At 37.8% G+C, this 12600-nt stretch overlaps 1 protein-coding gene across 12 annotated transcripts in view; it reads left to right on the top strand.

Annotated features, from left to right (window-relative positions):
• The window catches only part of SLC25A17 (solute carrier family 25 member 17), a 38448-nt gene that overhangs the window by 1200 nt on the left and 24648 nt on the right, over positions 1-12600 (top strand). For 3 of the 12 annotated variants that reach the window (XM_014736858.3, XM_070253696.1, XM_070253693.1), the window contains exon 2: positions 5336-5463. The exons of 2 other annotated variants lie outside the window; for them this stretch is intronic. In XM_014736858.3, coding sequence (XP_014592344.1) covers positions 5446-5463 — 18 coding nt within the window. In that variant the 5' untranslated portion in view covers positions 5336-5445. Of the gene's footprint in view, positions 1-3737; positions 3860-5335; positions 5464-12600 lie in introns of all 12 variants that reach the window. 7 more of the 12 variants (XM_005606662.4, XM_070253697.1, XM_070253694.1 and 4 more) reach the window with 3 other exon arrangements.

The following is a 12600-nucleotide window of genomic DNA, read 5'->3' as shown; positions in this document are numbered from 1 at the left end:
GTGGCGCTGCCCGTACCTACCTCGCAGGGTTGTTATGAGAATTAGGTGTCACAATAGTTCGTGGAAGTGCCTGATTCAGGATTCTTGGTTCATTCAGTTAAACGGAAGAGCCTTTCAGCCAGTGTAAAGGTGCTGAGATGGAATCTTGCTTGACAGGCTCTAGGATGGGCGTGGAGGCCTGTGTATCTGGAGTGGAGGGAACAAAGAGGCAGATAGCTTTCAGGGGAACAGATTGTGTGAGGCTTGAGCTGTGAGTGGGAAGGAGAGCTAGCTGGCTATTGGGGTTTTTGACCATGCAGCAACTTGCTCGTTGACATTTTAAACACGATCACCCTGGCTGCTCTGTTGAGAGCAGACTATAAGGGATCAAGGGTGGAAGCAGAGGAACTGTCAGGGGGCTATTACATCGTCTCAGGCAAGAGATGAGGTGGCCTGGCCCAGGACGGTAGCGGTGGAGGTGGTGAGAAGGGATCATTAACCTGGTATATTTTTGTAAGCTAGAGCCAGCAGGGTTTGATGGTGGATTGGATATGGAGTGTAACAGAATGAGGGTTGGTTGACTCCCAAGAGTTTTTGGCTTGAGCATCTAGAAGGATGATGTTCTCATTTACTGAGACGGTGAAGACTGTAAAGGAGCAAGTTTAGGGGGAGAGATTAGGAGTTTGGTTTTGGTTTTGAACTAGTTAAATTTGAAATGCCCAGAGTAGTCATGAGACCAGATGAGCTCACCAAGGAAATAAGTGTAGACTGAGAGAAGAGTCTCGAAGACTGAGCCTTGGAGCACACCAACATTAAGAGGTTGAGGAAATGAGATAGCACCAGCAAAGGAGACTAAGGAAGGGGCAGTAGAGTAGGAGAAAACTAAGAGAATGTGGTGTTCTGAAAGTCACATAGAGACCGGCTGGGGGTAGAGATGTTAGATCTCGACAGTCGTGTACCTCCTAATGACGCTTCTGATCAAGGACTGACCGAGTAGACAACAGTGGTCCCATAAGATTAATACCGTATAACCTAGGTGTGTAGTACTATCTAGGTTTGTGTTAAGTACACTCTGTGGTGTTTGCACAACGACAAAATTGCCTAGTGATGCATTTCTCAGAATGCGTGCCTGGTGTTAAATGAAGCATGACTAATTAAGGTGCAGAGACATTTCTATTTTTTTCTCTCCTTGTTAGCTATTTTTCTCTTGTTCTCCTTGAAATTATGCGCCCTGAATTTGCTATGGTGTGTTATCCATTAGACCCTTTGTTTAACCTATATATTTGTGTATAGGTGTGAGAGTTAGCTTGATTGTTATATCAGGGGAAAGATTTCTATTAACTCTGATTAGGTGAATAACATGTTTTTGAATATGAAAACCAGAGTAAGTGGCTTTCAGTCTTTGGAATTTCATTAGCTCAAGATGTACCACTGAAAATGTATTTTAGTCGTTCTTCTTTCTTTCTTTTTAAAATAATCCTGTCTAACAATGCCATGTACCCCCTTAAGAGATGCTGTACACTGATTTCAGTGATGCTGCTGTGCCCCTCAGCCACCATTTCTGGACTTCTCTCTGGAAATTGACTTTGGAACTGGCATTGCAATTTTTTTTTTTTTTTTTTTTTTTTTTTTTTTACTATTGTTATCCTTTGAGGGTGAATTAGCATTTTGGAAATGGTCATTTGGTGACCGGATTGGTAGGCCAACCCAAACACAATTGTTTGTACTTATAAAGCATGATACCTGCTTCTGTGTTTATGTATGTCCCTGTCTGTTATTCCCGTAAGTTGCACATGGTTGGGGGACCGAGTCTTGACCAGGTTTACCTGACTATCTCATTCTGACCATGTCTGTGAGATTAAGTACTTCAGCTCAACTCCGTGGATGTTTGTGTTAGCCAAATTAAAAAGTAGACATTTATTGACCTTTTACAGGAGAGACATAGCCCAGAAAATGAATAAACCATCTATGTTTTGGGTATGTAACCTGAAATGTAGATGCTGATAGATTATTAAGGAATCTGGGTGCTGACTATGGGAGTGTTCACAACAGAGAGAGCCAAAAGTGCCCAGGAACTTAGGCTGAAAATGATTTATGTGACTTTGCTTGCCATTTTTATCTCTAGCTGTGATCTGTTTTCTGGGCTACAGTATGGTATTGCCAACTGCCTAAAGATTTTTTTCGCCTATTTAGTCATTAATTAATTAATTAATTGTTAGGTTCCTGCCCTTGAGGTATCCATAGTCTCATAAGGAAGACAAACTCATTAATAATTAAATACAGTACAGTGATTGCTGTGTAATAGAATTTTGTACACAGGATGCATACCATTAAAACGCAGATGAGAGAATGGTTAATTCATCATCATCATCTGAAATTCACTACATCCAAGATTGAGCTAGTAATTTCTTTTTTCTTTTCTTTTTTGAGGAAGATTAGCCCAGAGCTAACTGCTGCCAATCCTCCTCTTTTTGCTGAGGAAGACGGGCCCTGAGCTAACATCCGTGCCCATCTTCCTCCACTTTATGTGTGGGACGCCTACCACAGCACGGCTTGCCAAGCGGTGCCATATCCGCACCCAGGATCCGAACTGGTGAACCCCGGGCCGCCAAAGCAGAATGTGCACACTTAACTGCTGTGCCACCGGGCTGGCCACAAGAACTAGTAATTTCTTAAAACTAGGTCCCTCTTTTTTTTTTTTTAAAGATTTTATGTTTTTCTGTTTTCTCCCCAAAGCCCCCCAGTACATAGTTGTATATTCTTTTTTTGTTGTGGGTCCTTCTAGTTGTGGCATGTGGAACGCTGCCTCAGCGTGGCCTGATGAGCAGTGCCATGTCCGTGCCCAGGATTCGAACCAACGAAACACTGGGCCGCCTGCAGCGGAGAGCGCGAACTTAACCACTCGGCCACGGGGCCAGCCCCAAAACTAGGTCCCTCTTTTGATTTTCCTATTTCTGTCAGTAGTATCTTCATTTCTGTGACTCTCCCTTCTCTCTTGTAATCCGTATCCAATAAATCAGCAAATCCTGTTGACTCTCCCTTTTATAGTTCTTCTGGCAGTTATCCCTCCTCTCTTTTTCTAGCCACCACTCAAACTGATTCAAGGCCTTACTGTTGTAAATCGGATGTACTTTCCTAAAGCAGTGTTTGTATTTGTGTTTTGGTCTTTCAGGTTGAAAGCTCTTGAGGTTACTTGGATGGCCCCCTAAAAGACTTTTGGTGTGTCTTTTGATTAGATACCTGTGCAAAGGCCCTTACTTCAGATTTCTGGGTTTTTTCCTCATGGATTTTGTCATTTTCCTAATTTTCATATCCAGGGTAAAGTGGTAGCTATTTTATGTTTGTTTTGATTTGCTTTTGTTTAGTATTTGTTACTCTACTAAATTTTATAAATTTTTTGAAGACAGGAGGATTAAGTTAGGAATACATTTCTTAGTTCACTCGTTAAATATCCAGGGAACATAGAAGAGTGGTGTTAGGTGCTATCAGGTAATAGATTCAAAATGTGAATATGTTACCAACCTGCCCTTAAACGATTTTATCATGAAATAAGAACAAAATAGATAAACAGCAAAGGAAGAGACACATTTATAAAGATTGTAAAATATTTGTTTGCTAAGATTATCAGTAGTCCATTTTAAAATACTTGATATTTCTATTTCTAACTAAGGAGCTAATGAAACCTTCTCCCGAAAACTTCCCTTTATAATAAAAAAAATCTGTATAAAATATCTTTTAAAATAACACCTTCTTAAAAGCATTAATAGGGGCTGGCCCAGTGGCGCAGTGGTTAAGTGTGCACATTCTGCTTTGGCGGCCCGGAGTTCGCCAGTTCGGATCCTGGGTGCGGACGTGCCACCACGTGGCAAGCCATGCTGTGGTAGGTGTCCCATATATAAAGTAGAGGAAGATGGGCACGGATGTTTGCTCAGGGCCAATCTTACTCAGAAAAAAGAGGAGGATTGGCAGATGTTAGCTCAGGGCTAGTCTTCCTTGAAAAAAACCAGAAAGCGTTAATAAGGTGACAAGAGGTAAAGGAAATCTCAGACTGGAGAATGAATGAAGGCAGGACCCAGAGCAGAGGCAAGGAGAGGAGTCTTTGCCCTGCAGGAATTGCTTAACTGAGAAAACATGAGGTTTAGACTTGTAGCTTCTGGAGATACAGGAAAGAAGAGAAAGAACCCAGTCTGTGCAAGATGAGAAGTCCAGTAAGGGATCACCCAGTAAACCTGGAATCCCAAAGGAATATACTATAAAGGTGGATGAGAGATAATTTTAGCCTTCCCCAGGAAAATCAGCTATGTCCAACCTTGACGCCGATTTGCATGGGGAAGTCACCACTGAGACTTTGAAGCCATAAGCCCTCCCTCAGGTTGCAGCCAGAATTCTCACTACTTACATGATTTGAAAACATAAAGCCAATAATTTAACTTAGAGTGATTCCAAGTTGATGGAGTCCCAAAGTGTCTGGCAGAAATCCTTTCCAGAGGTACTTATCTTTATTAGGTTTAAAAAATGCCCAAAAGTAAAATTCTAAGGGCAATAAGCAGCTCAATGCAAGCAAACTAAACTCGCAGAAACAAGGCATTATGAATAAGAACAGTAGACAGCAGCAACAATCAGGAAATGGAATTTTCCGTTACAGTCTAAAAAAGCTGTTGAGTATGTATAAGAAAATAAAAGAGAGGCCAGAAAATATGTGCAAGGAACAAGAAGCTAAGATTAGCCCAGTAGATTGGAAAGTTAACCAAATAGAATATCTAGAAAGGACAAGTAAAATAACTAAAATTTTAAAATTGATGCATGATAGTCATAGGAACACTGAATATTGGTTTAAGTGAAAATCATAACTCTTAGACGGATGGGAGAAGAAACAGGAATATAACAGCCAAATTCTCATTGTCCATAATAGAAGGTAAATAGTGTTTAAAACTGATGAATCAAAAGATAGGATATTTTTTAATTATTTGGAGATAATAAACATTCCAAAAGAAACAGACAAAAGAACTTAAAATAATTGCCTCTGAGAAGGAAGACTGAGTAAAATGAAGAGTGGGCAAGAACTACTATAGTTTGTCACTTATATTACATTACTTTTAAACTGTGTGCATGCTTTGCTTTGACCAAATAAAAATTTAAAACTGAAAAATTTAATGCATAGCTATGAATTGATGATTGTTGATGCTGACTGATGCGTTCTAACTTAAGCACAGGTTTATCAGTATATTAGGCACTGAAGATAGAATTAGTGCAGTAAAAGATAGCTGACACCTGATTCTCATTTGCTATTATTGTAGTCAGAGAACAGTGGAATGTTTTCTTCATTTTGCTAAGAGAAAATAAACTTTCTACCTAGAATGCCGTATCCAATGAAAATCTTTAAAACATAGGTGAAATAGAGACATTTTTGAACCATCAACAACAGTTTGCCACTAGCAAGATCCTCACTGGAAGAAATTCTGAAGGATGTTCTTTGTGCGGAAGGTGAGTGGTCCCAGATGGAAGGAATGAAGAGTAGAGAAAGTGATAAATATTGCATGTGGCTAATCTAAACAAACATTAACTATCAAATAATAAAACAAATTAACCCAGTGTTTTGTGGACATTAAAACGAAATAAAAGAAGTTAGAATTAAAATAGATGATAACAGTAGCAGGAAGGTGGGTGGGAGTGAATGGAATTAAATTTATATTGTTTGGGAGGAGGATAATCATACTGAATATTTTTAGAATTGTTGAGTCAGGAATGTATGTTGTAATTACTAGATAGCTTGTAAAAGAGTGGAAACTATGCATATAACTTCTAGAGGTAAAAAATTAGGGGGCTGGCCCTGTAGCTAAGTGGTTAAAGTTCCATGTGCTTCACTTTGGCAGCCTGGGTTCTTGGGTTTGGATCCTGAATGCAGACCTACTCCATTCATCAGCCATGCTATGGAGGCATCCCACATACAAAAAATAGAGGAAGATTGGCACAGATGTTAGCTCAGGATGAATTGACCTAAAAAAAAAAAAATTCTAGTCAAATAGGAGGAAAGGATAGAAAAAGCAACATAGGACATGTATGACAGCACAAAATAAGATGGCCCTGTAAGTCCAAATAAATGTTAATGAACTAAATGCTTCAGTTAAAAGAGAATGCACTAGATTGGTTTTAAAAAGAGGAAAATGCTATTTGTAAAAAATATGTCTAAAGGAAAAGGATGCAGAAACTTTGAAAGTAAAATAGTGAGAAAAGACATACCAAATACTAATCAAAAGAAAGCTGGTAAAACTATTAACATCAGACAAAATAAACTTTATAGTAATGTCATTACTAGAGATCAGGAGAATGACATCATAGAGAAAAAGGGCTCAGTATGTCAGGAAAATTAAGCAATTTTGAGTTTGTGTTCATCTAATAACATAGTTTCAAAATGTTTAAAGCAAAAAATAATACTTTAAGAAGAAATATACCAATCCATCATCAAAGTGGATTTTAATATATCTCTCAGTAATTGATAGAACAAGTGGGAGGGACAGAGACAACAAAAATATAAAGGATTGAATGTCTTTAATGAGCTTGACCTAATAGACATATACAGAACATTGTTCCCAACAACTGCAAAATACACATTCTTTTTCAAGCCAAACATGGAAAAGGTATCAAAACTGGCTTACTGGTATCAAAACTTACTGAGCTGTAAAGCAAAAGTTAAATTTTGAAAGTTTTGAAATGGTGCAAAATGAATTCTTGAAACACAGTGCAATCAAGCTAGTAACAATAACAAAAAGTTAACTTAAAAAAACGCCCAAAACAAAAACATATATGTTTGGAAATTAAACACATTTCTGATTGATCTCTGGGTTAAAGGAGAAATCATAATGGAAATAAGATATTTAGAACTAAATGATAGCACAGATAGTGCATATTAAAACTTCTAGGTACAGTGGAAACTACAGGTCATCATTGAAAAAAATTAAAGACCTGAAGAAGTGGAAAGACATCCCATGTTCATGAATTGGAAGACAATATTGTTAAGATGAAAATATTTGCCAGAAGGATCTACAGATTCAGTGCAATCTGTCACAATTCCAGTTTGATTTTTTGCAGTAATTAAGCTGATCCTAAAATTCATTTGAAAATGTGAAGGATCTAGAATAACTGAAACAATCTTGAAAAAGAACAAAGTTGAGGATTCATACTTCCCAATTTCAAAACTTAGTACGGAGCTACAGTAATCAAGAGAGTGTGGTTCTGGCATACAGATAGACAGCTCAGTGGAATAGAATTGAGAGTCCAAAAATTAAACCTTCAGATTTGTGTTCAATTGATTTTTGGCAAGGATGTCAAGACATATCAATAGGGAAAGAATAGTCTCTTCAGTAAATGGTGCAGGGACAGCTGGATATCCACACGCGAAAGAATGAAGTTGGACCCCTACTTCAAACCATACAAAAAAATTAACTCAAAATCAACCACAGACCTAAATCTAAGAACTAAAACTACAAAACTTTTAGATGAAAACAGACATAATCTTCATGACCTTGGATTGGCAATGGTTTCTTAGATAAGACACCAAAAGCACAAGTAATAAAATTAAAAAATGTTAGTTGGACTTCATTCAAATTAAAAACTTTGTGCTTCAAAGACACTATCAAGAACGTGAAGACAAAAAAAAAAAACTTTTTAATGGAAAAAAAAGTGAAGACAACACAATGGGAGAAAATGTTTGTAAATCATATATCTGATAAGGGTCTAGTATCCAGAATATATAAAGAATGCTTACAACTTTAATAATACAAAGCAAATAACCCAATTAAAAAATGGACAGAGGATTTGAATAGACATTTCTCCAGTGAAGATATACAAGTAGCCAATAAATATGTGAAAAGCTGCTTGACATCATTAGCCATCAGGGAAATACAAGTCAAAATCACAGGGGAATACCACTTCACACCCACTAGGGTGGCTATAATCCAGAGGGGAGATAATAAATATTGCAAGGATATGAAGAAATTGGGAACCTCATATTCTGCTGGTGGGAATATAAAATTTTGCAGCCACTTGGAAAACAGTTTGGTAGTTCGTTAAATGTTAAACAGAGTTACCATATGACCCAGCAATTCCACTCCTAGAGAATTGAAAACATATGTCCATAGAAAAACTTGTACGGGAATGTTCATAGCAGCATTATTCATAAAGCCAAAAACTGGAAACAACCCAAATCCATCAGTGGATGAATGGATAAACAAAATATGATGTATCCATACAATAGAATATTTTTCAACCGTAGGACAGAGTAAAGTTCTGATTCTACAACATGGATGAGCCTTGAAAAAAGTCAGTCACAGAAGATCATGTATTATTTGATTCCATTTATATGAAATGTCCAGAATAGGCAAAATAGAGACAGAAAGTAAATTACTGGTTGTCAGGATGTGGGAGGAGAAGAGAATGGAGAGTGACAGCTAATGGGAACAGGTTTCCTTTTGGGGTGATAAAAATGTTCTGGAGTTAGATGGTGGTGATGGTTGTACAACTTTGTGAATATATTAAAAACCGCTGAGTTGTAAAGAAAAGAAAAACTTGTCAGATTAAGCTAAAATACCTAAAGAGAAATGAATAGCCTTTAAATCAAGTTTGGAAAAGAAGAGAGACTTAAAATTAATGAGCTAAGCATCCATCTCAAGAACTTAGGTAAGAATATCAAGATAAATCCAAAGAAAGGAAAAGGAAAGTAATAAAGATAAGAAATTAATGAAATAAAAAATAAAAACAATGTCCTGCCATGTAGTATGTTTTCAATAATTGTTGAGAATGAAATTTTGATTATAAAAATAAGAATATATAATCACATATTGTTGGTAAAATAATGATCCCATCTTCCTTTAAGTAAACAAAAATCTGTTAAGTCATGGTACAATCATTGTCTTAAAGGTGAGGAAGTGTGCTGTATTCCAATGACTTCCAAATCTATGTTTCTATCCCAGAATCTTTGGAACTACAGGCTGTCATCGGGCTACCTGTGGATATCTTCAAGTAGAAGTAGTCTTTGAGGCACTTAAAATTCAGTTAATTCAAAGGCAAAATCAGTATCTCTCCCCGCAAGTTTCTCCTCCTGCAGTGTTTACCATCTCAGTTAATGACAACACAGCCTTCCTGGTTCTTTAAACCAGAAACCTGAAAGTCATCTTTGAAATTCCTCTTCTTCCTCTCTACATGTCTGTCCAGTTAGTCACTAGAATGGTCCTCAATATACTTAGCAAAAGCCTTTGACTTGACCCCTGCATACTCATAGAGGCTTTCATTCTTCTTTTGATTTTGCTCTCTGTATTCTGACAATAATAGCCTTTGAATTTCCAGAATGTCCAGCTCTCTTCCAGACTTGCACTTGTTTCCCCTTTCAGCATCCTATTAGATGTTCTTTATCAGCTTTCTGGTATCCCTGTCATAAAAGAACAAGCCTCTAATAAATTATTGCCTCTAGGGTATTAATTATAGGCTATATTTATTCTTAGTTATTTGCTTTTTGAAGAGTTTCCTGGGAGGACAATGGCCACCCAAAGGTAGTGTGATGTTTTTAACTGCTTATATCACACTGGTGTGATAACCTCTGTAGGGGAGGAAGAACTATTCCTCTACCCTCTAGGTTCTTCTTGCTGGTCTAAGAATTAAATTGACATGAGACAGAATAGCAGGAGAAAATCAAAGTTTAGTAACATGTATGCATGGGAGAAACCCAGGAAAACTAACTTGCTGAAATGCCTGAAGCCACCACCTTAAATATCTTCAGCTAAAGACAAAGCAGGATGTTTAGGGTAGTGGTTTGGGACTTCAGAGAGGAGGAAGGCAATCACATGAAGATGGGAAAGCGAATGTTTGGTAAACAAATGTTTGCCATACCTTGCAAAGACAATGGGACATGGGTAGGGCTTTGATCAAATGGGCCTTGCTAGGTTCCTCCCTGTCTACCACACCTAGTTCATATTATGTTATACTGTAGTTATCTATGGTGATAGCTCCTTCATGAAACAGGACTTCTGTCTTAAATTCTTTTAGGCAGTTAGGGGGAAAATCAAAGTTTCTTCCTGACTCTTGTTCTTAAAAATAATCAAGCCAAGGAGATACATTCTAGGGTAGTAAATTCTGATCCCCCGACACATCAGCTTAAAGGAATCATTAGAAGTGATGTGTTAAATAATAAAGTTTGTTAATATACTGTTTTTCATATATAATGGTGTGTTTGTAACAGCACTTCTCAAACTATTTGGGCTCTGGATTTCTTTATACTCTTAAAAATTATTGCAGGGACCAGCCTGGTGGCATAGTGGTTAAGTTTGCCTGCTCCACTTTGGTGGCCCTGGATTCACCACTTCGGATCCAGGGTGTAGACCTATTCACTGCTTATCAAGCCATGCTGTCGCAGGTGTCCCACAATAAAATAGAGGAAGATAGGCACAGATGTTAGCTCAGGGCTAATCTTCCTCAGCAAAAAGAGGATTGGCAGCAGATGTTAGCTCAGGGCTAATCTTCCTCAAAAAAAAAAATTATCACAGACTGAAGAGCTTTTGCTTGTAGGGTTATAACTATCTATAGTTATTGTATTAGAAATTAAAACAAATCATTAAGATATTTGTTAAAAATATTAAACTTGTTAATGTTAACATACTTTTTTTTTTAAGGATTGGCGCCTGAGCTAACATCTATTGCCAGTCTTCTTTTTCTTTTTCCTTTCTCCTCCCCAAAGCGCCCCAGTACATAGTTCTGTATTCTAGTTGTGAGTGCCTCTGGTTGTGCCATGTGGGACGCTGCCCCAGCATGGGCTGATGAGCCATGATGTTCTGTGTCTGCGCCCAGGATCCAAATAGTGAAACCCTGGGCCTCCAAAACGAGCACGTGAACTTAACCATTTGGCCACGGGGCCAGCCCCTACATAACTTTTGTTAGACTCTATTTTCCCCCAAATAGTAAGAAGAGTGGCATTGTTTTATATTTATTCTCTCGTGTTCTTATGTCTTTTTAAAAAAATTTGGGGGCTGGCCCTGTGGCCGAGTGGTTAAGTTTGCGCGCTCCGCTGCAGGCAGCCCAGTGTTTCGTCAGTTCGAATCCCGGGCACGGACAGGGCACTGCTCATCAAACCACGCTGAGGCAGCGTCCCACATGCCACAACTAGAAGGACCCACAACTAAGAATATACAACTACGTACTGGGGGGCTTTGGAGAGAAAAAGGAAAAAAAAAATCTTTAAAAAAAAAATTTGCTTTTTCTCCACTTCAAAATTAGCACACATGCTTATTGTTAAAAATAATTATTATATAGAGATGCACAATGAAGGAAATAGAAGCTACTAAGAATTTCTTTCATTTTCCCAGATTTGTCTGTGTTTGTTTTGTGTACACTTTTGTAAGTGGAAGAGAAAAGTGTGAAGTTATTTATGTCTTGATTGAAAAACGGTTGAGAACTGAGGTAAATCAGTGACCAGTAGAACTAGGAGGTTCCAGCTGCTGCTCAGGCTTTGGGCAGCCCTCTTAACTACCCTGGCACAGACTCCTCAGTTCTCAGGTGAAGGGACTCCACTTTTAGGCGATCTCTAAAGGCTTTGCTGGCTCCAGGTGCCAGTGCGGTGTAGGAATTAATTCATTTTCCCAGCACCAAATGGTTAAATGCTAGAGGGGGGTGGTAGAATGTTGTGACTAAAAATATTTGGTTTTGGTGAGATATAAGAAAGTTGTTTCTCTGGAAATTGAATTCTTTTAACCTGTAATTGTTGTCAGCATAGGACTCCCACTCAGATGGTTAGAATTCTGTGGGACTCAAAATAATGGATTTATTTTTATGCCTCTCTGGCACAACAGTATTGTGCATTGTGGTTATCTTGGTATTTTGTGCCTTCTAATTTTGTATAAGTGAACAGACAGTCCTAAAGAAAAAAAAGAAGATTGAGTATTTATGAAAGAGGAATTTATCAAATTCTGAAGAATCGTGTACTTATATAGCTTGACATAAGACTTGTATATATAATAAATACTTTGCTTCCGGTTAGTAGATGCTTATGAAAACAGTCATTTGTATGTTTGCTTGGCAAGGAGACAAATATGGCAAGTCCCCAAGGTACAGAAATAGCTATGTTCCAAATTTACCTTTAGCATTTGGAATACATTTTCTCATGGGTGTTGTTTATTTGTAGGTGCATACAGTCATACATTCATTAATAAGTTCAGGGTTTATGCTATGCCAGGCTCTATGCTGAGTTTCCAGACTAGTCCACAGGAAAGTTTTGAAAGTTTTACTTACAGCAGTGGTTAAGAGTGTGGACTCTGGAGCCAGGCTGCCTGTGTTCAAATACTGATCCTGCCACTTGGAAAGTGTATGATTGTAGGAAAGTTGCAAAACCTTTTAGTATTTTCTTCCTCATCTTTAAGACGGAGAGAATAATAGTACTTAACTTCATGGAGTTGTGAGAATTAAATTTTTTTTTAATTGAGATATAATTCACACAGCATAAAATTAACCATTTTAAAGTATACAATTCAGTAGTAATTAGTACATTCACAATTTTATGCAACCACTACCTCTATCTCATTCCAAAACATTTTGAATGGACAAAGTGTGGTATATACACAAATGGAATATTACTTGGCC

Source organism: Equus caballus, chromosome 28, assembly GCF_041296265.1.
Source record: "Equus caballus isolate H_3958 breed thoroughbred chromosome 28, TB-T2T, whole genome shotgun sequence".
Lineage (NCBI taxonomy): Eukaryota > Metazoa > Chordata > Mammalia > Perissodactyla > Equidae > Equus > Equus caballus.
The sequence above is the reverse complement of the archived record's forward strand: the minus strand, read 5'-3'. Positions and strand labels throughout refer to the sequence as shown.